This window comes from Ixodes scapularis, unplaced genomic scaffold (genome assembly GCF_016920785.2).
Source record: "Ixodes scapularis isolate PalLabHiFi unplaced genomic scaffold, ASM1692078v2 PGA_scaffold0__279_contigs__length_252992795, whole genome shotgun sequence".
In the NCBI taxonomy this organism is placed as follows: domain Eukaryota; kingdom Metazoa; phylum Arthropoda; class Arachnida; order Ixodida; family Ixodidae; genus Ixodes; species Ixodes scapularis.
Window position 1 is genome coordinate 197,794,007 of NW_024609835.1, and position 24,788 is coordinate 197,818,794.

Genomic DNA, 24,788 nt, shown 5'->3' on the forward strand with positions numbered 1-24,788 from the left:
AAATTTTGCCATCTAGTCGGGGCGGATAGCGCGCCATATATGGGGTGACAGAACGTTCGGCGACGCTTACGGAACGCTGCAAACACAGAAAAAAATATAAAGGGAGGACGACAGACTTGAAATCTTGCATCCCCGTATCAGTAAAAACAAACGATTGATTGAGTGATGGAAAATTGATACGGCCTTTGCGATGTCAATTTCGCAGGCCATTTCTATGTCAATTTTAGCAAGTTTAACCAAAAAGTTCTATCCGCGTTCTTATTGTTTGTTTGGGTTTCTTTGCGTATCTTGCGTACTGTAGCCTGGTTTTTTTAATATTACACTTAGTGATGTGTTCTAAAGCTTTAAAAATCAACAACAAAAAAAGGTACGAATGAACGCTTCAGAACGTCTAACGACGACCAACCTGATTCTGCAACCATTTCTGATAAAATTCAAATTTGACACCGATTATTGTTCCTACACCTTTGGATGTAGTTGCAAGATTCCATCGACAGCAGCGAGCCACAAGCTCTGCTGCATTTCGTGCCTTCTCGAACCCCCTCGTTGCATCACAGCCAGCCAAGAGTCTGGTGTGCCTCTAAGCCCTTACATAACTTTCGAAAAACGCAATTGGGAAATAGTTCGACACAGTTGCTTAGAGACGAGCGTTTCAGTCAGTCATCATTTTGGATCTTTGAAGACCGATGTAATCGAAAAGAATGTTGCACAATGAAAAAAAAAAAAAAAAAAGAAAGACAGCAAAAAACAAAAAAAAATAAGTGACTTGGAAGACCGTTTAACAAACAGGCAAAACAAGAACTAAAGGACTGATAAATAGGTAAATGATTTCCCTGGAGTGGGGTGAAAACCATTTTGTTTCGTGCGAGTTTTATCTTCGCTTTCTTTTGTGCCGGACTGGGCAACGTCAATGCGAACTTCCCGGGCGGTACTTCAACGAATTTAACTTTCGATCGGTCTTCGATTACTGTTACTGTGCTTCTATTTTTTTTTTTTTTTACTTTACCGTGGCGGTGTGGGCTTTTTACTTTCCCGCGTCCCGTTCCCATAGATGGTTGATTCGCTTATTCGGCGGCACCGCGTGCTGTGGAGGCGTGCAACAATAGGGAACTTTAGCAAACCGTTGCTGTGCTCCGCGTACCGCACTACCGGAGCCTTTGAAGCATGCTTTCAAGCACGCGCCCCGCAGTCAAGGAACCACCCGAGCGCGCGCTTAAATGAATGCTTCAAAGGCTCCGGTAGTGCGGTACGTGGAGCACGGCAACGGTTTGCTAATCTCCCCCAGTGTCTACCATATTCTTGAGAAACTGCGACGCGTTTTCTGCTCTAAAATTAAGGTGCAGCCGTGAAGGATCTTCTCGTTAGTCCTAAACGTTTTAACACTTGTCATCGAGCATAAGCCCACAGTAATCTGGAAAATGTTAGAAACGAAAGGCCACACGAAAAAAACTGGGATATTTCTGAAACCAAAAATCGTCAGCCCCTTCTCCAGAAAATACCTGAAGAGCCGCTCATAACTTCAAGCACTGCGATTGTGTTTTTCACGTTCGTAGCCGTTAAATGCCAGATTTCGCAGCGGATTCTGGGTTGTGTGCCTTGCAGGGTCGTGGCGAGGAAATATTCCCGCTAAATTTACCGGAAAAAGTTTCGCTAGATTTAGCTGGAAGGTTTTGACCGCTAGATCTAGCTACCAAGTTTCCACCGCTAGATGTAGTTGGAATGTTTTCACCCGCTATATTTAACTGGGAGTTCCCCCCCCCCCCCCCCCCCCGCTAGATTTATATATTCGCGTACGGAAACGGTCGGACGCCATCGAAGAATGAATTAAACATTAAACAACTGTATAAAGCGTGAATAAATTATTAAGCCATGTTTAGTAGTTTGAACGTTTGACCACGTGGCGGAAAAATAGGAATCGTACGACTTCAGTTTTGTTGCTTGCTTTAAACATGACATCACGTAAAGTCACGTCACTTTATATTGGGTGTTTTACGCTAATCAATTTAGAATAGCGGTGGATTAGGCATCTGTGCAGGGTGATTGTGCACAGTCTTTGTACCACAAGGTGCGCCTGGGCTGTCGCCGCATTTCTTTTGGAAAAAACTACAAGGAACGCGGAATGTTTAACAGCGGTAGCTGTTAAAGGAGCTGTGCAAACAATTTCAGTGCTTTGCATAAAGAACTTGGGAGTTGGTGTGTCGACCTTTCTGAAGTAAAGAACAAAAGAATGAAAGACGTTTACAATCCCCTGTAACGCCGAATTAGAGCGCAGCTCTTGAGGAGGAAGAGGGGAAGGGGCGGAGAGGAGGCTACGCCCCTCATCCTATCCTGCTCGCCTCCCATTTCAAGAAAATTTTTCCGCTAAATTTAGCGGGGAATTTTTTCTGCTGAATTTAACGGGGAAATTTTTCCGCTAAATTCAGAGGGAATTTCTTTTTTGCTAAATTTAGTGGGCAATTTTTTCCGCTAAATTTAGCCGGGAAATGTTTCCGCTAAATCTAGGGTGGAAATTTTTTTCCTAAATTTAGCGGGGAAAATTAAGTTTCCGCTAAATTTAGCGGAGAAATTTACCCAGAATGCATCGCACGGTTACGCCGACGCCGACGGGGACGCCGCTCAAGCCGGAAATGGGCGCCTAAGAGTTGCGCTCTAAAAATGAAAGCCGTTTACAACTCCCTGTAACGCCGAATTAGAGCGCAGCTCTTGAGGTGGAGGGAAGGGTACTAAGGGGAAGGTATACCCCACCTCTTTCCTCCTCACCTCGTCACCCTGCCTGCTACTCCGCCACGGGGGCCATGTGGTCTTACGGTGGCCACGAGACCCCCGTGAAGTCACATGATCCCCCCCCCCCCCCCCCCCCGCTGAGGTCACGTGACCTCACGGTTACGCCGACACCGACGGCGACGCCGCTCAAGTCGGAAACGGGCGCCTGAGAGCTGCGCTCTAAGAACCGCGTTTGCCTGCATGTCCTAGTTTTTATTTTAAAAATGGACAAATATTGAGGTTTTCGGCACCTCTCAACTCCTTCACCTTCTTCAATGTCACGTGCGCTGTGACGTCCAAGGGGGTGGCGCGGGGTTCCGGTGAAGCTCTCTCTAGAGCCATCAGTGAGCGGCGAGAATTCATCCGCTCGCGACCACGTGCTGGCGCAGCGCGAACAACATGGTGGAAGGAGGAAAGCCTCCTCCGGTTCCGGCCATCCCCGTCCGGCTCTGCCCCCTTTCCCCTCCGGCTTCTAGCGGCTGTACGCGGAAGCAGATAGAGCTGACGGTTTTGTTGACCTTGGATAGATGGCGCCACTAAACTCCGTATAATAAGTTTTATCGATGATACCAGGTTTATGACGCATTTATATTTATGTTGGAACAACAAGATTTATAGTACAGTTACCTTTTATCGAGCAGGTATCCGCACAACTTGCTTTCTTTCTACAAGACCCCCATTGACGACATGCCGCGTGGTTCTCAAGGCCGCCGTTCGGGGCTGCAGGTCGGGGAATATTCTAATATTTGCCTCGCGACTAGACGGCGGAATGGCAACATTTCGAAAGATGTGTGTTTTCTGTCCTTTGTGACAAGGTAAACAATCTCAAAAGTAGAAGATGCCAATTCTTTCAACGTGAAAATCGTCGCACAGCTCCTTTAAAGTGATACTTCAGCGAAATTTGAAATATATCCGTCGTGTTCAAAAATCGGTTGAATATCAGCAACAATATCCGTAAAGGACAATCACACGTTTGTATTTTGAGCCTGGTGGCTGTATTTTTTGTTGTAAACGGCCCACTCTAGCAAGCGCTCGGAGAAGGCCCAGCTTAGAGCACGTGACATCCGACGCAATCGTGATTTAAGTCGTCTCGAGACGAGCAAAGCTACGACGAGGCTGACGTCGAGGGGATGGCCTAGTCGTTCCAGCCACCGAAGCGGCTGCTTTTGTACGAATTTTGAGTGACGGGTTAATCTTTTATAGTCTTGTAGGGCTACTTATGGAACACAAAGAAGGGATTCTTGAGAAGACGGCAGTTCCTCCTTCCCCTTTTCTCTCGTCATGGCTGGAGGCGAGGCACTCACCGTCACTAGCTTTCAAGGTTCCTAGACGGGCATTACAAACGAGGCGTTGGCGACATCCACCAGGTGCTCTTTGCTAATCGTTTAATTCGTTTTAAAATTATTTTTCGTGACTTCCTAACAAGCTATTGGTGTGTTCGATGTGATGCTGCTCCTTTGAACACATATCCACGCTTTACACACGCGCCAAATTACAGCCGCCATTGCTGACCTTCTCTTGTCTCACCGAGATGCCGAGCAACTGAAACAGTAGTTGAGGATCCTCTACAAAGGCCGATGCTTTAGAAAAGGACACAGTTGAATCTAATGTGGCAATAACCTGGCCTGCTATGGTAATGATGAAGCGAAAGAGACGAAATAATAGGAAACAAAAACTGAAGGTCAGTTATGGCGGCGTCAATGCACAGCTGCTGCAAAGCGTCTATAGACTAGAAAAACGACTCAGATGTCTCGGATGCAATGTATTTTAATCACACGCGCTCGCGACCACATCGCCGTTTGTGCTTGGCGATGGTGCTGCAAGCTTAAAGGGAAAATAGAAAACAATGAAGTGTCTAGCACGGGGCCCCCACAGGGCTCCCCCCCTAGAACGTTGCCTGTGGTCGGGAACGGGCTGCAGGTGATGGACGGAGAGGCAGGCGAAGTTGAGCTGAGCGTGGTAATAGGGCTGAGGTAGCGTCGGATAACCGCTGAGGTGAAAGTGGGTAGGCGTCTGGCAGACTGCTGGCAAAGAGGATCGACTGCGTGCTATACTCCCGTAGTTGCCTCCAGCGGAAACAGCGGGCACTCGCCGGTGGCTAGAAGTAAACCTCAGACTCGCAGAACGATGCGACCAGCTGAGGGGTCGCTGCAGGTACATTCCTCAGAGTCGCGGTGTTTATCTGACGAGCGACGCTGATGTTCTACGACTCAACAGCCGCACTGCTTTTGACGGTCAACGACGCGCCGTAGCCGGTGACAGAGTAGTGACGGCAGCGCTCGCAACCACATCGCCGTTTGTGCTTGTCGATGGTGCTGCAAGCTTAAGGGGAAAATAGGAAACGTCGAAGTGTCTAGGGCGGGGCCCCCACATAGACCTTAAAAAAGGCGCCGAAATTTCGTTGTAGTATCCCTTTAAGGGGTCTTCTTACCACTGAATATGACGTCCGTTGTTGATGTTTTAATTGTTGATAATGATGTTGTAGTAGTTCATGTCGCAGATGGCCTAGTAGGGCGTAAGGTGTCAGCCGGCAATTTGCCAAATCCCGCTAAAAGAACGCCCGCCCTCCGCGGGATTCCAACCTGGGTCCGCTGCGTGCCAAGCGAGCGCGTTACCTTTGAGATACGCCACAACGTTAACGCGTCTTATATCTCTCTGGAACAAAAGAAGTGATAATTTTTAAAGCGGAGCTGTTAAGGGTTTCTTTCCTCAGTTTCGTGTCCGTCACCAAATGAATGTCGACACAAAACTCTGGACAGCTACCGCCATCTATGAGAGACGACGGCAACTATTTCAGCCTTTCCACTCTGGCTTCCACCAGAGTGAAAGGCTGCATTTTTCTAGGCGTCGTCCTAGAAGTCGTCCTTGAGGTCCTCCTAGGCGTCGTACTTGAGGTCGTCCAAGAGGTCGTCCTTGAGGTCGTCCCAACATAGTACGGCTTTGCTAGTCTCCCTTCTTCATCAGAGTTGAAAGGCTGAAGGTTTTTTTTACGAACGCTTTTGTTCAAGCACTCCACACTGCGTGAACTCAACGCCGATGTCGAACGAATTCGCCGCAACATGTCGCTGTGAATTTACGGGGATTAACACAGGACTGCTCGACTTTTTTTTCTTCCTCCATCCTCGAACGGTCGGCTCTCTGGGCCTCATACCAGGGTGAGTTTGAGGCCCCTGATCAAGGGTGACGTCGTTCCTGTGCGAGTCTAGTAGTATTACGTGTGAGTCGCACCTGCATAAACCAAGTCCAATATCCAGGTTAAAAGCCGATTTTGAAAACGCGTAAAATTGTTCCTGTTCGTAAAAATACTTGAAATACGTTTGGAAAAAAAAATCGCTCTATTGGTCTAACAAAAATGAAATAGAGTGCAATAGGCCTAATTGTGTTTAGTGTAATCTTTATGGATTGGGACTTCGTAAGTAATATAAAGTTCGAGCGCTTCTAAGCTGAATGCAACAAAGAATGTCTCAATTAAAAATATATCATTCTGTTTAGTCCCGAGGCATGTCAGGCCCCTATTCATAAAAGGGAGGAGGGGCAATTCCATTTAAGCCTGGTGCCATGTTTGGTAAGACTCGGAGTGTCTGTTGAAGTTTCTGCGGGGACGCCTCACTAAATCGGGAATGGCACTGAGAAAAACGTTCTGATGTAGAAGAAAAACAGGTAAACCTCTGGAACACACCTGGCTTGCGTTCGTACGTGAAGAACCACAAAGCCGCCATTAAACCTATTCATTTTGCTTTCTGCGACCAAAGCCGTAGGACATGTTGCATTCCACCATTGCCGGCAGAAACGGCGCGCAGGGGGATGTGTAGCCGGGTCGCCGATGATACTCGACTAACACTCACACGAAACCGGAAGCGGAAGATTCCCACGTTCCTTACAGCATGCGCTTGCTTACGCACGAGGCATGAATTCTTCTACTGTAGTTGGATAAAAACACACTACACACAATGTGTTACAAATTCATGCAAAAATAAATGGGAAGCGTTATTACACCGTTTTTTAATGTCTACTACTTCTATAGGCGCAAGCTTCGTTGAATCCTTCGAAGTGATAACGCAAGCATCTGATGCAAATATTGCTCTATAATCACGCGGCCTGCTAACATTCCCCCAAATTGACACAATCTTCCCGATACCTTTCGAAAGCTTATTATGATGCGTTTTTTATCACCTGCTCCCCCTTTGTTACAGTCCTGGGTGTCTTCCTGCAATCATAGGTTCCACCATTCATTCGCCTTGGTGTCGTAAGTACAGTGAGCTTCAAAACCCTTCAACAACTTAAAATAAATGTACAAGTTTTTTGTTTTGTTTCCTAGTGCCATTTGAGGTGAACCATGTTAAAGTTTATAGTTTCTTCGGTGGGATCACGAAGGAGCCAACGATGTAAGGACAAACGTTTTATTTATTTATGCGTATTGCTGTACATCTCTCGCCGCCCCAAGACAATCGCGGCCAGAGTCCGTTGCACATCCCTTTCAGAGTCCAACTCCGTGTCAATTTTGTCGCACCAATCGCCATTCAACGAAGCTAACATGAAAGAACAAAACAAACCCGGATAAAAAAGAACACGCATAGATTTACAACAGCGCACTTAATACCCTTGGAATCGCGAGCATTTTGGTCCTTTGGTGAAAGTCGAGGAGACTAGGGCCAGAACTGGTGCAATGGCACGCCTCGCTCGGAAGCGAAACTGCCGTGTTCACCCCAAGTTTCAGCCGGAGAAGAAATAAATACGCACTTTCATTTAATCTTATAACAAACTGCCTAGCGTTCAAAACGTTTGACTTCGGGACAAGAAAAAGCTATTCCAAGTATAGACGACGCTTCTTAAAGTGTATCGTTGAAATATTACAATTTTCGATACCCTTTTCGTACTTCCGTCGCTGGTATTTCTTTACGCGGTAATTGAGCTGTCGCTGGATGTACAAAATCTACGGCTAATCAAGTGCAGTTTCCCGGGAAACTGTGTTCAAGTTGGGAATGAGTGAAAATAAATTAGCTCGCCTGTACGGGGGTCGGCGACAATACTCTCGAAGGCGAGCCGCTGATTTAAGTGAACAACCACCGTGAACAAATTTTTTCATTACGCGTGCCATGAGCTTGAGAAAATTCCCGTTTTAAGACGGGATTTGCAAGGACTTTCCTAATAGCGTATTTTGATTTTGTCATTAGAGGTTATGGCGCTTGCTTTGAAATCAAGGAAGCCTTTAACATTGTTTTAATGTGTGTGTGCGTGTGTATGTTTGTTTCTGTGTTGGATGGTTCGGTACTTTCTTTGGCGGTTGGCTGTGACTAGAAAGGATGAGATGATTGCGTCGACGTCGTCGTCATGAGGTTATGAGGTGAATGGAGAGCGTCTTCCTTAGGTTATGTACAAGTGTGACACGAGCTATCTTTTTCACTTTCCATGCAATAAAAAGCATTCTGACGGTCATGCACAAAAATGTAAAAGAAGAAAATAAACAAAATTTACACAAGGGAGCACCTCGACGACTTCGATACACAACATAAAAAAGGTAAGAGTCACAGTGCATCCTGGATTAAAAATATGAACGCTTGTCTGCCATACAAAAAAAAAAAAGAAAAAAAGCATATTTTTAGCAGATGAACAAACAAATCCAAAGTAAGAACATAAATTAAACGATATACTTTTGCGCAGCTCCGCGTTGTAACACTTGCAGCACAGCTGGAAACAGTCAGTTCATGCCGCTCACTTGTTCCGAAAGATTCACTTACGCACAACCAGTCTCAAATGCACGTTGTCCTTTAGTCCGTCCTCAACAAACCCTTCAAACTAAAAAAAAAAAAAAAAAGAGAGGAGAAACTGACATGAAGGGAAGAGGCGGCGCCTTCATGAAACAATTTAAATTACTTTTGAATGTCACTAGGTCGCAATAAGGCACGGTCGAAAAGCTTGCGAGTCCGTGAATACATACAAAGCTAAAGTGGCAATAGTTGACGCGCAGAACACTGCTTTCCTGACACGCGGTTTGAGCACAACGAACTGCGGCCGCCGCGGCGATGTCCCGCCTTAGCCTGTGACGTTCGCTAAGGCCACCAACACATCGAACCGGACGGTATGCCGTCCCAATCCTGCTTGAGTCCATCAGTGGGCGCGCAGACTTTGCTTTCAAGTGTACACTGAGCCTCCATAGCAGACGTACGGGGACTTGACTGTCATGTAATTGACTCGAGTAAGGATGAGGTCTTTATGAGGCGCTGCTCCGCCGTAATCTTCGGGCATCCCATTTGACGCCCGTTTTAAGGGCGCTCTGTTCACGCACTCACTTCTCCTTGATAATTCCTCAACCCAGCAGCTGCCATCAGCTCAACTCGTCCCCGAGTTTTGCGAACAGTGCAACGTTCACGTTCCGTAGTCCGTCGATATAGGTCTTCACCATAGAAGAACCACGACTCGCGACAACTTTGGCTCGATCCAGCGCGCTGCTTCCTTGCATATTTTTTCCTCGGTGAGTCGGGCAGATCGGCCGCGTTGCCAGAGCGGTCGAAGCAGGCATCTGACGACACGTACAACAGCATCGGGGAACGTCCTCGTGGCTCTTTGAGGGCGGCAGTCCGGAGGTCCGGGGCATCGCTAGACGGCGGTGGAGCGTCAGACCAGGTGTCCATCCATCTCGTCGTGAACAACGGGCCCGTCCATGAGCGGAGGTCCGTAGCTGTGCAAGGAAGCGAGGACGGGCGACAGTGACGCGTTCGACGTTGGGCTGAAGGTGGACAGAATGGGCTGGCCCGAAGGGTCCGCTTGGTGGTGGACGGCCACTGCGCTCGCGCCTCCTCCTGGCACTGGGAACGGGACGTAGCGCTGCTGCTCCGCCTTGATGTTATAAATGGCGTCCACACCGCTCGCCGCAGTGCGTCCCGGCGGCGGCGGAGGGTGAGCAGGACCCACGACGCCGGGGACCTTGCCGTAGGCCACCTGGGATGTTTGCGGAGCCCCTGTTAGTTCTAGCGACAATGCCGAAATATCTGCATTATGAATACAAATTACCGACCAAACTCTTATGGTGAATGATATAAGAATGTTGACGCCATGCTGTATAGCTATAAAAAACAGATTAAATTCTTGCAAAGGTATATATATACACGTCGCACAAGTTTAAATTAGGTGTAAAAGCAAGTCACTTCTGAGTGTTCCCGATTAAAGAGCACGCTACTCTTCAGAAGTGATAAAAAATCTTCACGCCTAATGCACTTCAATCAGATGCCGGTAAATGATGTGAGCAATAATTAGTGCATATCACCAGTAAAAATGAATCTGGTGGGATGGTGTCTTTTCCCGTATGTCGCTTTTACAACGCACCTTGTCTCCGAGCTTTTGGTTGTAAGCATTTCTGCGCAGGGCATCACTGTAGTACTCGTCATCGCCCTCGTAGTGGACTCGCCGGTTGGATAGCATCCTTCGGTCGATGCTGCCGTTGCCCGCTGGAGCCACTGCGTTTGTGAATAATGGCTGGTTTTAGTGAACGGGGCTGTTATCCAACGCTTTGATAGTTCATCCTTTGACCGCGAGGCATGCACTTGTAAGCGGCTGGCACGAGCCACAATATTTCACCAAAAAGTGCCTGTGCCCGCAGAAAAAACAAAGAAAACAGCTCCTAGGTAACAAAAGCGTAGTGCTGAATTTTCCCCGTCAGCTGCTGGTGTCAAGCGCAGGACACACATTAGACGAGAGCTGCGTCAGCATTCAGATGAAACTCGTGTTCATTCAGAGAGACCAAGATTAAAAATCAAAGGCTGAGCTATTTCTACCCCGCCGTGGCTTCCGCTAGTTACGTAGAAAATCTAGCCCTAGCACAATGGCCTCGTAATCGAGGAGGCGTTGACACGGATCGCGGTGATAGTACGTGACAGGACACTAGCAATAATGGATTATGATTCGCTAATGAATCTATGCACGAATCAGCTGCCACGCTCTGTCACGGTGGTTAACGTGAGTGCACGTGCACTCATATCAAAGCGATTAGCTGCCTTAGCGCTCTACGGAAGACATACACTCAGGATGATTGAAAAAGTCGGAGAAAACACAATCGAGTTGCCGATATGGTTTATCGAAAGCTCGGACAAATCACGGATCACACGAGTAGTCGGGGCGTGTTAATTCACAAGATCGGCACACTATTTCAATGACTAACACACGAACTTGTCACGTTTATGGATTCGTTACTCTCACTTTATTTTCGCTTCGGGCATCCAAACCCGTAACTAAGAGGGGATTTGTTGTGGACACGCGAGCTGGCCACAGAGATTTGAAGAAATATGCAGATCTCTAAATGTTACGCTCAGCGCGTGGGACTTCCGAGAGGGTCCGCGGAGTCAGGCGTTTTGGGAGTTTTCTTCGTCAGACGGAGCTGAGGAATGCAGACGCATAGCTTACCAAAAATATATATATATTTGCAGGGTCCGGTGCATTGATAGTTTCAGAGCAAAGTGCTAAAAGTGGTGGCATAAAAAAGTGTGGAATGAAAGATTGTCAAGAAACAGGTTCGTCCAAATGAACGCAAAATATTTACTATAGTACCGGTAGTACTCAGACTTCCGCAGACTTCGAGAGTTCCGAGAATTGGGCAAGTACCGCTAATGTTTTGCTAATGTACACGTACGATGCCAAGAAACAATTCGTCCAGTTTGACTGAGGAATGTTTTATGATGATGGGCACAGCGCCCGTATAATAAACGGAAACAGCCGCAGTAGCACTTGCTTGGTTTTAGCAACATTTCTGTGGTTTTGAATCTTAATCGATAGTGCGATCATTTTGGGACTTTTGTTGAAGGGAAATCGCCGCTATTTTCCCCAAATGACAATATGATGGGAGAAACTTAACGTTTATGCCTTTTTACTCATCATAACACCAATCGTAGTGAATCCCAATGTGATAACAACGTCCTCACCTTCGTCGGTGTAACGGCTGTACGGCGTGTAGTGCAAGGGCGCCTCCGGGACGTACGTGTCGCTGCCTTGGTCGATCAGGTACGTGGCGGCGGCGGGTTTGCTCGATTCCTCCTGCGCAAAGCCACAATTGTCCCACTTCATTCGTGACCATCGCCAAGATGTGTCGCACTCACGCACGAAGGAAAGCTCGGCTTTCGAAAAAGGTCCGAGAGTTTTTATCTCACATCCCATCGCTTAGTAATTATCCGAGCATCTCGGGATGTTTCATGACGTTTCCAGACGATCGAAGCATCTTAGAAGAGATTAACGTTTGGTTTAGGCATACACTGCACGTACCATCCAGATACTTGTGGCCCATCATTAAAATCACATGACGTCAATAGATGTCATGCCATTTTATTTGTCTGCAGACTCGTTGTGCCTCCAGGGGCAACGTGGACCAAGAATAACGCCGCGTTAAAGAACCAATCTGAACTCTTCTTTGATTGGGTGTTCCTCAATATCTTAATCGGATAGCAATATATATCTCTGCGAAGGAAGTCTACCAGACAATAAGTTTTACCTACGCTTGCTGTACTACTAGAGGCACGTGTTCAACCTGTAATTGATGATTGCACACCAGGGGCCTTGAACACAAAAGCTGAGGCTAATAGCCGTATCGATCGCCTTCAATTGCTCCGCGCAAGGCGGCATTCTACAGAATCACGAAGATTTCTGCGCACGACACTCACCGAGTATTCAGCGCTGTGCTCGTTAGAGTAGGCCTCGCTCTTCTCGGACGTGGAACTGACCGTCTCGCCGTTCATGGTCTCGTTGTAACTGCTGGGCGCGTACATCTCGATCGTCGCTGTCTTGCTCGACTGGTCGCTCTCCTCTGCCCAGTGGAGCGTGAAGGAGAGCCCGAAGACAGGCGGAAAAGAAGAGATGAAGGACATACATTTAGAAGAGCTGTCTCGCAGTCCCGAGGATTCCACAAAAAAAAGGGCTCTATATTTTACAGTACTGAAGTGTAAATGCGATTCGGAAGTTCTTGCGTATTCGCGACTGCTCGAGAACAAGAAAGAATAAATAGAATGTGGAAAGAAAAAGAGAAAGTATGGCTATTCCCAAAACGAACGCCATGGCTAGAAAAAATGCAATGAGATGGTAGATTGGACTAACGTATAAGGGTTTAGTTGCGAAGCTCGATAGAACAAAACAAGATGTAGCAAGAAGGGAACGTTTCGAAAGAGATCTCAGTTGGAATGGACAGAGGCGGAGCTTTTGAACGGGACGAAGACAGGATTGGTGCGAGAAGCGCTTTCGTGTGAAGCCAGGCGAGGGCTTTGAAAGCGACTCATGAGCTGGAAACGAAGGGTGCACCAAAGGCCCCTTGGATGTGCGATGCAGAAGGGAAAAAAAGTGCGACTTACTCTGGCAGAGCTTTGCGAAGCGGGACAGAACTGCCCGAGAGAAGGAGATGCAAGCAATGAGAAATAGCCGATCAAGGAGAAGAAGAGGAAATATAAAAAAAAAAAAGACACACAAGACATTTACGCTTGCAAGCACGGTTAACCTTAAAAAACGGCGCGCGTGGCATGTGTAGAAAGGGCGAGCAGGTGGGCAGAGAGAAGGGGGGTGGAATCCTACCTTCCTCGAGGCGCTTCTTTCTCCTCTTCCGAACGAAGCAGATGACCAAGACAATGTTGAGGAAAAGGAGGGAGGTTCCCACCACAGAGACGCTGGTGATGATGACCTTGGGGATGTCCATCTTGGCCGGAGGGGGAATCTCTTGCGTCAGCGCCGGAGGGGCGTCGTCTAGGGAACAGGCGAATATACTCAGGGAATCTTCTATTTCCGTTATTTCATTTTATAATACTTTACGTTTGTTAATATTGGCATAGGTTCGCAAGTTTTGCAGTGTGATTTAAGGTAGGACCCCGTAGAATGGAAAAAATTAAGACCCAAGGTCTCCATTCTCTCCACTCATCACGTCACAATAAGTGTCCGATAACATGCGGCGCAGTTGCTGATAGGCTCCACCTCGCAAAATTGTTATTATATTCGCCTGATCTTATTTGTGTTGCCTACAGCCGACGTTGGCCGGACACATAGTGTTACGTTTAGTGCAGTGCAGAGAGAACAGTGCAAAGCCCCTCTGTCCAGGTGGTGTTGTATAAGATCCACGATGTTTCAATTACTTTTGATTGGCCAATTTGCGGGAGCTCTAGTCACTGTCAAATTTTCAACTATAGGCCGAGAAAGAAGACACGGGATTTCGACGGTGAAGCGAAGCCGCGTTCCAGGCATTGACTACTCACTAAAGCGAATCTATTTTTAATTGGACGGTTTAGGTGGGATAAGGACACGTTTCGGGTTCAAGAATCCCTACTCGACTGCCTGAGCAGTGACGGTAGGTACGGCAAGACTGCCCATTGGGCGCACTGTCGGCAGACACTCACCGGTTGTTTTCCCCTTGACAATGTCCTTGAGGTATTCCCCTTGCCCGTACTCGTTGAAGGCCATGATGCCGACAGTGTACTCGGTGTCGTGGCCGAGGCCGCCTATGGTATAGTTTGTCATGTTGGAGAGCAGCACATCCTGGTAGTGGTAGCCCTCGTTGGACGCCGCCTTCCTGTAGCGGAGCCGGAAGGACTGCGGCAGGCCGCCGTCGAATCCCGGCCTCCACACGAGGGTCAGGCTGTTGTAGGTAGCGTTCGTCACCTGGAGCTGCAGCGGCGGGTCCGGGGCACCTGCACGCGAGAGGGGAAGAGAGGGCAGTCTGGAGGTCAGAGATTGGATATAATCGCTGCGTGGTTGAGGAACATTTGGTGCGGTGATGCTCCAAAGGCATAAACCCTTGTACCCTTTTGATTTGCTGTTTTGTCTCGCAACGGTACAGAACAACATACTATTTTTATCGTTCCTGTCATCCTTTTGAAAACACTTTTAGACCATGTTCACGGAGACATGAGTGCCGAAATCAGTGTCAGTTAACTGTAATGAGACTAACATACACATTTTTTTTAAGTTTACCCAATAAAGACAATCCAGTACGATTTTCATTGCACATGGTTGAAAAAACCCCGAGACTGCAGGTAAACGACACAACACTAAAAAGTCTCTAATTTTCATTCTCCAATGATTGGTTTGAATTCCCTCTGCCGATCTTCGATTTTGTTGCAGTGTGTTGCCAGTTCAGTGAGTGCTCTATATTTAACAGATTGAATATCTGGCAAATATTGCAAAGACGTTTCGAAAGTGGACTGTTGTGAAATGAATTCACCTCTTACCAGTGGGTGTTAAAAATAGATCTCATAGAAGCTTCAAATAGGCGAATCATTGATATAGCCGACGGGCATATCTATGATCTATCAAAAAGATAGAAGGGGCTGATTGTGCATTATTGTCGTATGCTTTAAATAGTATAACTCACCGAAAGGATGTAAAAGAATGATATAATGGGTGCGGCTACTGCTTGCCGAAATCTCCGTTTTAAATTTTGTGCAGGATGTAAGGCCTTAGATGATGGATAGCGATGGATAGGGATTGGGAGGGTTTTTTTATTAGCTTCAATTTACTCGAGTAAAATGTTCTTTTTGTTGCGGCTAATCAAAATACGGTTTATTGCCAAAAACAATCTGCTCAAGATATAAATATTTCAATATTTTTATTAAAAATTTTCTATTTGTTTGAGGTTCACTGTCTATGCAGCTTTTACTTAAGCCAGGCTCAGACTGCTCATACATCATAAAAGAGGCAGTCTGTAAACACGAGTCACCGGAATATTCGTGGCTCGAATGCCGCGTGCCCAAGTGTATTCTTCAACACAGTGCTATGCCGCAATCAAAGCAGAGATATCGTGGTGACTTGCGGTCGAGTCTGTATGCAGACCGTCTTTGTATGATGTAGAGACAGTGTGACCTCGGTTTTATGCAGATGATGTTGTGGCGTATTACGTTCTTTGCCTTTGCTTGATTGCTAGTTAGAATTGCCTTAGAGTATAAAGCATATAATGAAACTTTAGAAAAATGCGTTCTTAGTCATCATCTAGCAATACCCCGTGACGCCGTCGTCGTCGGATACTTGCTCTATTTTTCCCACTCTTGTGTTATATATCTTCCCCAAGTAAACGGTCATCAAACAACAGCTGTCTGCCTTCATCGCAATATCTCTAAACACGCTTTCAATAGTCATCATCCTCATTAATATACAGCCGAACGAATAAACTTCCTATAAGCCTTGTGCGATTTAAAAGAGGCCTCGAGTTGAAGTAGACATTCTCTCAGACTAAAGCAAAGAATTTGAACAATAAGAGAGCTCTTAGGCGAACCACCAGCCCTATTTCAAAAGCGTATCTTGATTTAGATAACTCCATAGGCAGAGAAACAAGACGAGAAAGTGAAGCAAGATAAAACAACCGAGGCCACCAGGCAGTTATAGTTCAAATGTTCAATGATGATGAATGGGCACTATACATAACCGTTTCACCAGAGAATTACACGCAGGCATATATTTTCGGTATAAAAATCTCACCAGCCAGTTTCGCTACGCCACTAGTGCCGCAATGCATCGAAAAAACTTAAGTCCTGCCCACGAGGCAACCTTGCTAGGGATCTACGCGCGGAGTGCTCGAGACATTTCGGCCACTGCCGTCCAACCCTACTGCATCAGAGCTAGGTACTCGATCGTTTAACTTTACTAGATCATAGTTAGTCTGCCCCAAGAACAGATGCGGAGGAACCGGTGGAACGTTGGATGCACTTTGACTCTTACTGGCTCCGTCTTGTTCTCTATTGACTCTTCGGCACTGATAGAGGGTTCCGAGATAAGTATACGCGGAAGAGAAAGCGGCGTAATTGCTAGAATGTCATTAGAGATGCTAAGCTGAGTTTCAACCGACGGTATAGACGTCGGTATTTGTTGAGGCATGAATTAATCTCCGAATATCATTGTGGAAGGTCGACCAGAGAGGGGCCCCGTGCAACAAACATTCATGTTGTGAATATAACACTGAAAGTGATGGCTTTGGGCGTAAAGCAAATAAATTCTTGGCTCCAAAATTGTGCATGCACGCAACAGTGAAATTTATGATAAGATTAACAACAAAATTTGTAGCGATGTAAATACACCAAACTCATTACGCTGAGAACAAGCAAATGCCGACCGATGTTTGGTTCTTGTATGCAGCCGTCCTTACCTGGGCTTTTTGGGTACGGAAAGTCAGGGATCGTCACAACTAGTCATTGTCCTCAGGCCGCTATTAATAACATGTAAACGAATGTAATAAAGAAACTCACTTAGGGTATCCAGGTGCACTTTGGCGCTGTCGAAGCCCAGCTCGTTGCGGGCGACGCACTCGTAGTGGCCGTAGTCCGACGACCTGATGGCCTTGACGGACAGCGTGCTCTCGAAGGTGACCAGGTCGACCTGGGCCACAGACACGTCGTACTTGTCTGGCCGGGAGCTGGACGTGATGACTGAGCCTTCGCGCGACCAGGCGAACGTGGCGTTTGGCGCCGCCTGGGCGCGGCATAGAAGCTCGGCGGTGCCACCTTCCTGGCCGGCCGCCTTTAGGTGCGGAGGGCTCCGGTCGATCTCGGGACGGACTGGGCACACGAAACAAAGGCGGTGCATTTAATATTCTAACCCGACTCTTCCCGATAAGAATCACTGACAGCCCCCACCAACAAATATAAACAAGAAGTCTTTAAGTGCTTGGATTAAACAAGTAACCACAAAGTATTATGTCAAAAAAGCGCGATATTTACGCAGCAACACGGCATCTTGGTAGGGTCACGGTACGCTCCAAGCCCCGCCCAAAGAGCAGTGGCCCTGCCCATTCCTATGATATTATCTTGGCTACTCGGCGAAACCCGTGCGCAAGCCATGCGTCTCCATTTCGCGACGTCTGGTGCGCCTAGTCTGCCGTCTGACACCTCCTTGTAGCGATGCGAGCAGAGGCACGGCAGCCTCCGGCATCGTCCGCTATTTCACCACCATCAACCGCCGCCTGCAACGTCCTTAAGACGTGACTATCAAAGCCGCGCTCTACTGTAGCATCGTCCACGAGCCACGGTTCTATAAAAGTGTCTGTCGGCGTTTGTCGATATGCGCTAAAAGCACCCAAAAGGACAAAAAAGAAAACTGTAACAAAAATAATAATGTCCATATATTTCAGCTTTTCTGTTCACGTTGTTTTCGGGTATGGCGTCCTTGAGAGAGGTAAGCGAGCGTCATGGACGCGCAACTAAAACGCTTACTAAACATATATGCTTTGGCAAGCCAGTTGAGCGGCCCAAAATTTGAGTTAAAACTTTGGTTTGCGCGAGTTGGTTGATAGTGTTTTAAAAGGTTAAAAAAAAAATACAAACACATCATGAACCATAAAGGCACACAGACGACAGGACGTAGCGCCCGTACTGTCGTCTTTATGAATTTACTGTCCTTGTATTGTTTACGCTTTTTAACCTTTTAAATCAAAACTTAAGATCTACAGGAATTCCAGAGCGAAATGATGGTGTAATGATCTCGAGTCTAGACAGTCACGAATGCCGAAAGATAGACGTCGGGGTTTGAAACAAGACACGGCTCGCGCGAACTTAATCAGCTCGCGTGTACTTTGAATAATCCCCAGTCTCAGGGCTTAAATATCGTGATGAGGTATTAAAGGTGTTTTCTTTAATACCAAGACGTTGCCAAGAGACACTATAATTTACACAGTGATAGTACAGTACATACACAGGTAGCCTTCAAGTTTTGAGAAGCGGCACTGGCGAACACAAAAAAAAAATATATATTTAGGTCGCGTTTCCGCTGTGCGATGTGTTCCGTCGGTTCAGACGCTCCTTTAGTGCCCGTGGAGAGACGCTTAAGAACGCTGACAGACGCTACCTTACGCCAGTGGATTATTTATGAAGGGACGCTAAGACGCCGCTACACGTCAGCATTAAGTTGTCAAGTCTCGCGGACGCTCGTGGGCGCGTTTCTTATATTGGTCGCGTTTCGTGGAGGCTACTGCGCCCCCTGGCTTAGAGAAACAGGCTAATAGCCTACCGGACCGACACGTGAGCACGAAATTTGGTAGCACACGATTTGTGCAGGTTTGTCAAGGTGAGGCGACCATAGTGTGGCTCCACGATGATGCCTGTTTGCTCAAACACTTGTGCAGGGAAAGTTCTTTCTAGAGTCATACGGTGGCGGCTATGGTATTCATAACGCTGAACACTGCCCTTGGGTTTCCCAGTGCATCTCCCATAAGTGCAATATCCAAGGCCCAACAAGCAGGCGTGCGTCGGTCCGGAAATCGCTAAGAAAACACAGCATACGCGCGAACGCCGAAAAGAGCACCAATTTCAATCCCTTTTCTGGATAGTAGCGATGCGCAAAAACTTCCCGCGAGATTTTTTTTTTCTCTGTGTTTTATTTTAATCAGGACAAAAGAACGTCCGTTACTCGCACCCTCGAGGTGCCAACGTAACAGGAACATGCCACCTTCCACAATCTGTCCACGCTGTATTATCGCCGTCGAAAAGAACCCTTAAGAATCGACGTGGATCGGCGTCACTTTGCATAGCGCCCATCGTTTAAAGAAAGTAAACCACCTTGCCAAAGCTTCACATTCGCAACTCTTTAATCTGCCAACGAAATGCGCCAAAGATGTTCCTTCCCATTTGGAATGCAAGCTAAACACCCGCCGGCACTGTTTTACCCTGGTTGGGACCTGGTTGCGTCTAACCCTCGCCAATCGCCGAGCGGGGACTGGCGTGGGTTCAGCTGACAAATAGGGCGCTTAGAAGCTCCGTGCCGCAAATGATCGGAGCCCCATTCCTGTGGTTCGGCTCACGCCCGATGGCACTGATTGAGCGAGGCGCTGCTCCCGAGAGGTTTTCTTTTCTTTCCGCAGGGCCTGTTAAAGCGTGGAGATTGTGTTGTTGGGCGGCTCAGGAATGAGTGGTGGCTTAGCAAACATCTATTTTTTTCACTGCTATCTAAGCATTATCTTGATGCCGTGGAGTGTTTCTCCACACTTCAATGTTAGTTCACAAATTTGCGCTTGACTGCTCGTGTGCGTTGCGTTTTCTTGCAAACTAACGACAGAACACACTTGCACTCCTGCGCCGTCTATCATGGAGCCTTAAAACTGCATATAATGAGACAGAAATATTTTCTATACTGCGATATTAAATGCACTTACTACCTATGTCAAGTGTTCGCTTCTAGCTTTATCAGAATTATTTGAAGTCAACGGTGAATAAATTTCAGGTAAATGATTATAAAAGTTCATACTCTGATCAAGAGGGGGACAGGATTACGTTATAAATCGTGACAATATGCCAATGTATAAGGAGGTTACAAAAAAAAAAAAAAAAAAAGCAACTCGCTCGGATACAATCAAACGTAAAGGCTTGAACCAGCCTTCAGAGGTATGCACCTGACATATTTACGTGGATGAAACTAACGAACGTTTATTGTTCATATGAAGATAATGAGTGTCCAATCTGGCTGAGTATTGCTCTTACTTAATGCAAGCTTAAAAAAAAGGCTGTCATTTGCAAGAGGAAACCATGACTCTAACTTCTACACCCACTGTGTCAAACTAGAGTCAAGAGATGTACTTGCATCTGCTTTACCGTAAAGCTCGAAGAAAGCTGATCTGAGGACACAACATAGAAAATGACAAAAATTGTTGGCTCTCAAGATATATTTGTTACTGGACTCTCGTGAGCTTGTGACTAACAGCCACTGCACTATCTAATTTTTAAGCTAAACTGTTTTTGGGGCCTCAACAATGAAACATATTCCCCCTTGCCCCCCCCCCCTCCCCTCCCACACACACACACACTTCCTCACGCCTCCTCGCTCGTTTCATCCGTCCCATTATCAACATGCACAGAGTTTATTTATCTGTATTTTTACACATGTATCGAACTATCTTAGAAATAGGGTAAAGTTGAGACCGAAATTCACACATTAGTCACAACCGCTTAAAAGGCTATAAACCATTTCTGTTAAAATATGCAAAGCGGGAACACAAATCTGAATGAGGCCTCAATTGCAACCAAAAATATATAAAAAAAAAAATTCATTTAGACTTTTATATAAAATGACCCAAGCGCCGAGGTGCGCATGGCAAGTGGAGTTACATGCGCTGCAAGTGCTAGCGTCTACAGCAGTAACTGTTCTAGATCAATACGAATACAAATACTGCTTTGGTTTTTGTGTTCTTCAATGGAGTACGTTGTTATTTAGTACGAATCATTTAATTAAAGAAGGTGACCGCGAGCAGTGCTTCGGTGCTTGTCGAATTTAGTGAAGGGTCTATCTGTCAGTTGTCATTTTCGACTTCCGTGCACATGCTGCCTGCTTCAACTAGAGCTACTAAATAGGCCTCGCTTTACGGTAACGAAGCTTGAGCCACCCTGGTGCTTAAAGTCACGGTTACCAGATATTAATTTTTTTGTTTTAAATCGTAGAAAACGTTTTTCCGTTCTTTAGTAATGATAAATCAGTCAGCAACCGACAGAAACATTTCTCCTTGGCTTCCGGAACGTGCACGTGGGGAGTACTATATTGATTCACAATTTATATTATTTTTATGATGCAGGTACCAATCACTAGCAACTTGTACGTATGTCCGCCCTCTCGACAGATTCGCCGTGTAGCCAAATGCCCATACACCATAAGTGTGAACGCTTACCCATACGCTACTGGCACACTTTTTGGAGTGCCTCGCAACCACGCATAGACAGCAGCTTCAAGCTTATTAATGACTTGGAAACCACGTACTCGCATGTTTTTTGTTTTTTTTTAATATTTAACATGCGGCTTAACACGGGAAGCCTGGTCAGGCAATAACCATGCGTGACCAAACGTCCGACCGGTCGTACGACGTGCCAAAAAAAAAAAAATCTGGTTAGACGCCGGCCAACCATGGACTCATGTGAATGCGCACGACGCAGCGATTGATTGGCGCCTGATCGTGTTCGGCCGTCTTTCTAACACGTCGTACGATCAGTGAGATTTTCGGTCGCGCATGTGTATTGCCTGATCGGGCCTCCAGTGGTTACCACCTGTTGGGTGGCATAAAAAAGCACTGCGGGTGTGCCATTTCGCGGCAAGTGATAAGCTCAAAGCAGCTGTCATACATGGGATTGCGGCCCTCGCTAAGAGTGGTTTCAGAAGGCTAATTAAAGGCTACCACACGAGTGGTGCAAGGGCATTCGGCTACGTATTGAAGCGGAACAGAAGTTGGACATACATGCACACTTCTAAGAGACCGGCCTCTGCGGCGAGAAAATAGATTGTAAATATATATGGTACGCTCCAGGTATGTAAAAGATAGGATGTCACAGTTCCGGATGGCACCTATTGCCGCATTCGCCCACTCCGCACTAAGATGTAGAGTAGCGGTGTCGACAGGAAAATCGGCGAACGGCGTTACGATAGTCTGAAGCCGCGGTCACACCGCCACAACATCGCACAAAACACGGTCTGCGGATACTGTCTCAGGTATCCCTTGTATGCTGTCCTTTCACAATGGCCATACACGCAAACTTTCTGCAGACATGTTCAAACCACACATACGTCTGAAGTAAACCTGTTTCAAACTAGCTCGAAGCGTGTCAGCATATCATTATGTGCCAATGTCTGCGCCGCGTCTTTTCTATGATGTCTGAGCATTACGAATCCGGTTTAAGCGCTAGACAAGAAATGGTTCCAGCCATAGCGATGCCGTTCTCAGGAGTCGCTAGGTTACTTCACTCGCAGCGGGGGCGATAAACTGCACTCACACTTGACGACGAGGTTGGCCGTCTTGACAGACTCTTCGCCGATGCCATTGTGGGCGACGCAGTCGAAGGGCCCCGAGTCCTGGCGGGACACGTTGTGCACGGTCAGGTAGGCGCGCCTGTCCTTCACCAGTTGCCGGGTGCGGCTCATGTCGAAGCCCTGCCGCCGCCAGGAAACAGTGTCCTCGTCGAAGGGCTTGGCGTCCACCTCGCACTCGAGCTGCGCGTGGCTCCCCGCGTCCACGATCACCGTTTCCGTGACGGCCTTCACGATGGCACCATCTGCAGTGGCAAGCACATTGTTCCGGGGTGGGTCGAGTATAATCTCTTCTGGTATTACTATACGCGCTAAGACGATGAGAACGGCAGAGAGGCCTATCAGTCGTTCAGCCAACAGCGCGAGCTTCCTAGCTGTCTAACGCTGCGAAGTCTCGCGAGGTTCGATCTGCACTCGCAGCCAAACCTTGCGAAAGGCAAGGAGCGCGTGCTGGTGGTCGGGCGTTGGAAAGAGACACCCGCGGGTCTCATCCTCTTAGTGAGTATAAACACACTGGCAGTTTAAGAAACGCGGGGTATAAAATTATCCCTCCGCGGCCAACGAGGTTGCGGCAATAGTCGATGAGAACGCGGAAGAACGAATCACTGATCGAAAAGCTGGAACGTAACACGTTCACCCAATATTTTCGTATGCTGGCACAGACTATAAAAGCACTGACAGGTTAGAAGGGATCATGGAAAGAGTTTCGTACTTCCGATAAATTATACAACAATAAATCTTCGAGGTATTCAGCAAGAGAAGTAGGCTTTTCTTTTGTTCTCCATGCACTAGTCGTTCCTTAGAAAAAGAAGCAAGCACATTATTAAAACATTCTGGGTGTTCATTTTCCTGCAGAACGTCCAAGTACTCAGCCAATGCGAGTAAACGTAGGGTACTAGAGGATGACGAGGCTGAGACTACGATTAGGCCGAGAATCGACACACGCAAGGAGAATGAGCAAGACGTTTCCTTCACTGAATGTCGCTGCCACCGAAATCCTCCTAGACACCTCAAGACTTTAAAAAATGAGGTCTGAAGTCTGAGATGTGACGCTGGTATTGATTACAGCGCGTGAATTGTTGTGTTCAGTCTCACAATGCAGTCTTTATTTTTGTTCTTGCGAGGCACCTTCAGCAGATAATAGTGAGTCTTTCTCCGAGCGTTTCGCGGTAAAGTAAGTTGACAGACAATTACGAACGTAGAAACAATCGCAGCGGTAAAGTAGACATGCCGAGATGCGGCCGCACAACAAGCCGCGGCCAGCTAAGCGGAGCCTCACATTGGATGTTGATGAGGATGGAGGTCTTGGTGGAGCCCTCGCTATTCTCGGCCTCGCAGTCGTAGACACCCCCGTGGCTCCGCTCCACGTTGGTGAGGTTGAGAAGCGAGCCGCGGGCGTACACGCTGGGTAGGGCTCGGTCGGCCGACCTCTCGGTGGCCCGGGCGGTGGCCACCCGTCGCTCGTCCTTCGTCCAGCTGTACGTGACGGCCGACGGGTTGGCCCGGGCCGTCAGGTTGATGACCAGGGACTCGCCCTCGACGATATCGAAGCGCTCCAGGGGCGCGTTGTAGAACTCCGGCTTGTCTGCCGGGAGGAAAGAACGAACCGAGGAGAGGTCATAAATCAACAGCAGGGTGCAGAATAATATCAAGAGGATCTTCAATTCCACTATTGATTTAAATTATTATTTTGATCATGATGCTGATTGTATGCTTGTGATTTATGATATGAATGATGAAATTTAGATAATGTGACGACATTAAGGATTTAAATCAAACCTCTTCAAACGATATAATTCGGAAAATGCGTTGTTATTTTGTTTACAGTTTGGCTATCATTTCATGAATTGATGTGAATTCGTGTAGTATTTAAATCAAAGAATCATCACGCAAGAACGACTCTTCAGAGCAAATCGGAGCGTTGAGTTTTACCTCTACATTCCTCTTCGTTCAACAGTCGTGTAATGTGCTACTGCAAACAAATCAAAACGCAAAAAAAAGCAACAAGGAAAGTATTTTTTGTCGGAAGTAAATCATAACGGTAAAAGAAAAATTTAAATAAAGCTTCTAAAGCAAAGAAATCAGGCTCCGTTTTGTTTTAGCGTGCAGATATTACACCCAGAAAAAGTTGCTAATCGATATGAACTTTTAATAACAGCAATTACCTATTTCTGATTGTTACACTATCAATGATTGGAAAGACCTATGAATCAATGCGCCACGTTTAAACATATGTCTAGTGATAAAGAATCGGTGTTCTCTAGCTACAACGATTTAAATAAAAAATGTGGTTTTATTTTAATCAA

General features: G+C 46.9%; 1 protein-coding gene across 1 annotated transcript in view; it reads right to left on the minus strand.

Annotated features, from left to right (window-relative positions):
* Positions 1–7,122: 7,122 nt before the first annotated feature.
* The window catches only part of LOC8042097 (nephrin), a 504,576-nt gene continuing 486,910 nt past the window's right edge, over positions 7,123–24,788 (minus strand). The window contains exons 14-22 of the mRNA XM_042290756.1: positions 23,762–24,067; positions 22,449–22,727; positions 16,956–17,264; positions 14,118–14,408; positions 13,306–13,473; positions 12,408–12,550; positions 11,676–11,787; positions 10,087–10,217; positions 7,123–9,702 (exon numbers count right to left, since the gene is read on the minus strand). Coding sequence (XP_042146690.1) covers positions 9,379–9,702; positions 10,087–10,217; positions 11,676–11,787; positions 12,408–12,550; positions 13,306–13,473; positions 14,118–14,408; positions 16,956–17,264; positions 22,449–22,727; positions 23,762–24,067 — 2,063 coding nt within the window. The 3' untranslated portion in view covers positions 7,123–9,378. The remainder of the gene's footprint in view (positions 9,703–10,086; positions 10,218–11,675; positions 11,788–12,407; positions 12,551–13,305; positions 13,474–14,117; positions 14,409–16,955; positions 17,265–22,448; positions 22,728–23,761; positions 24,068–24,788) is intronic.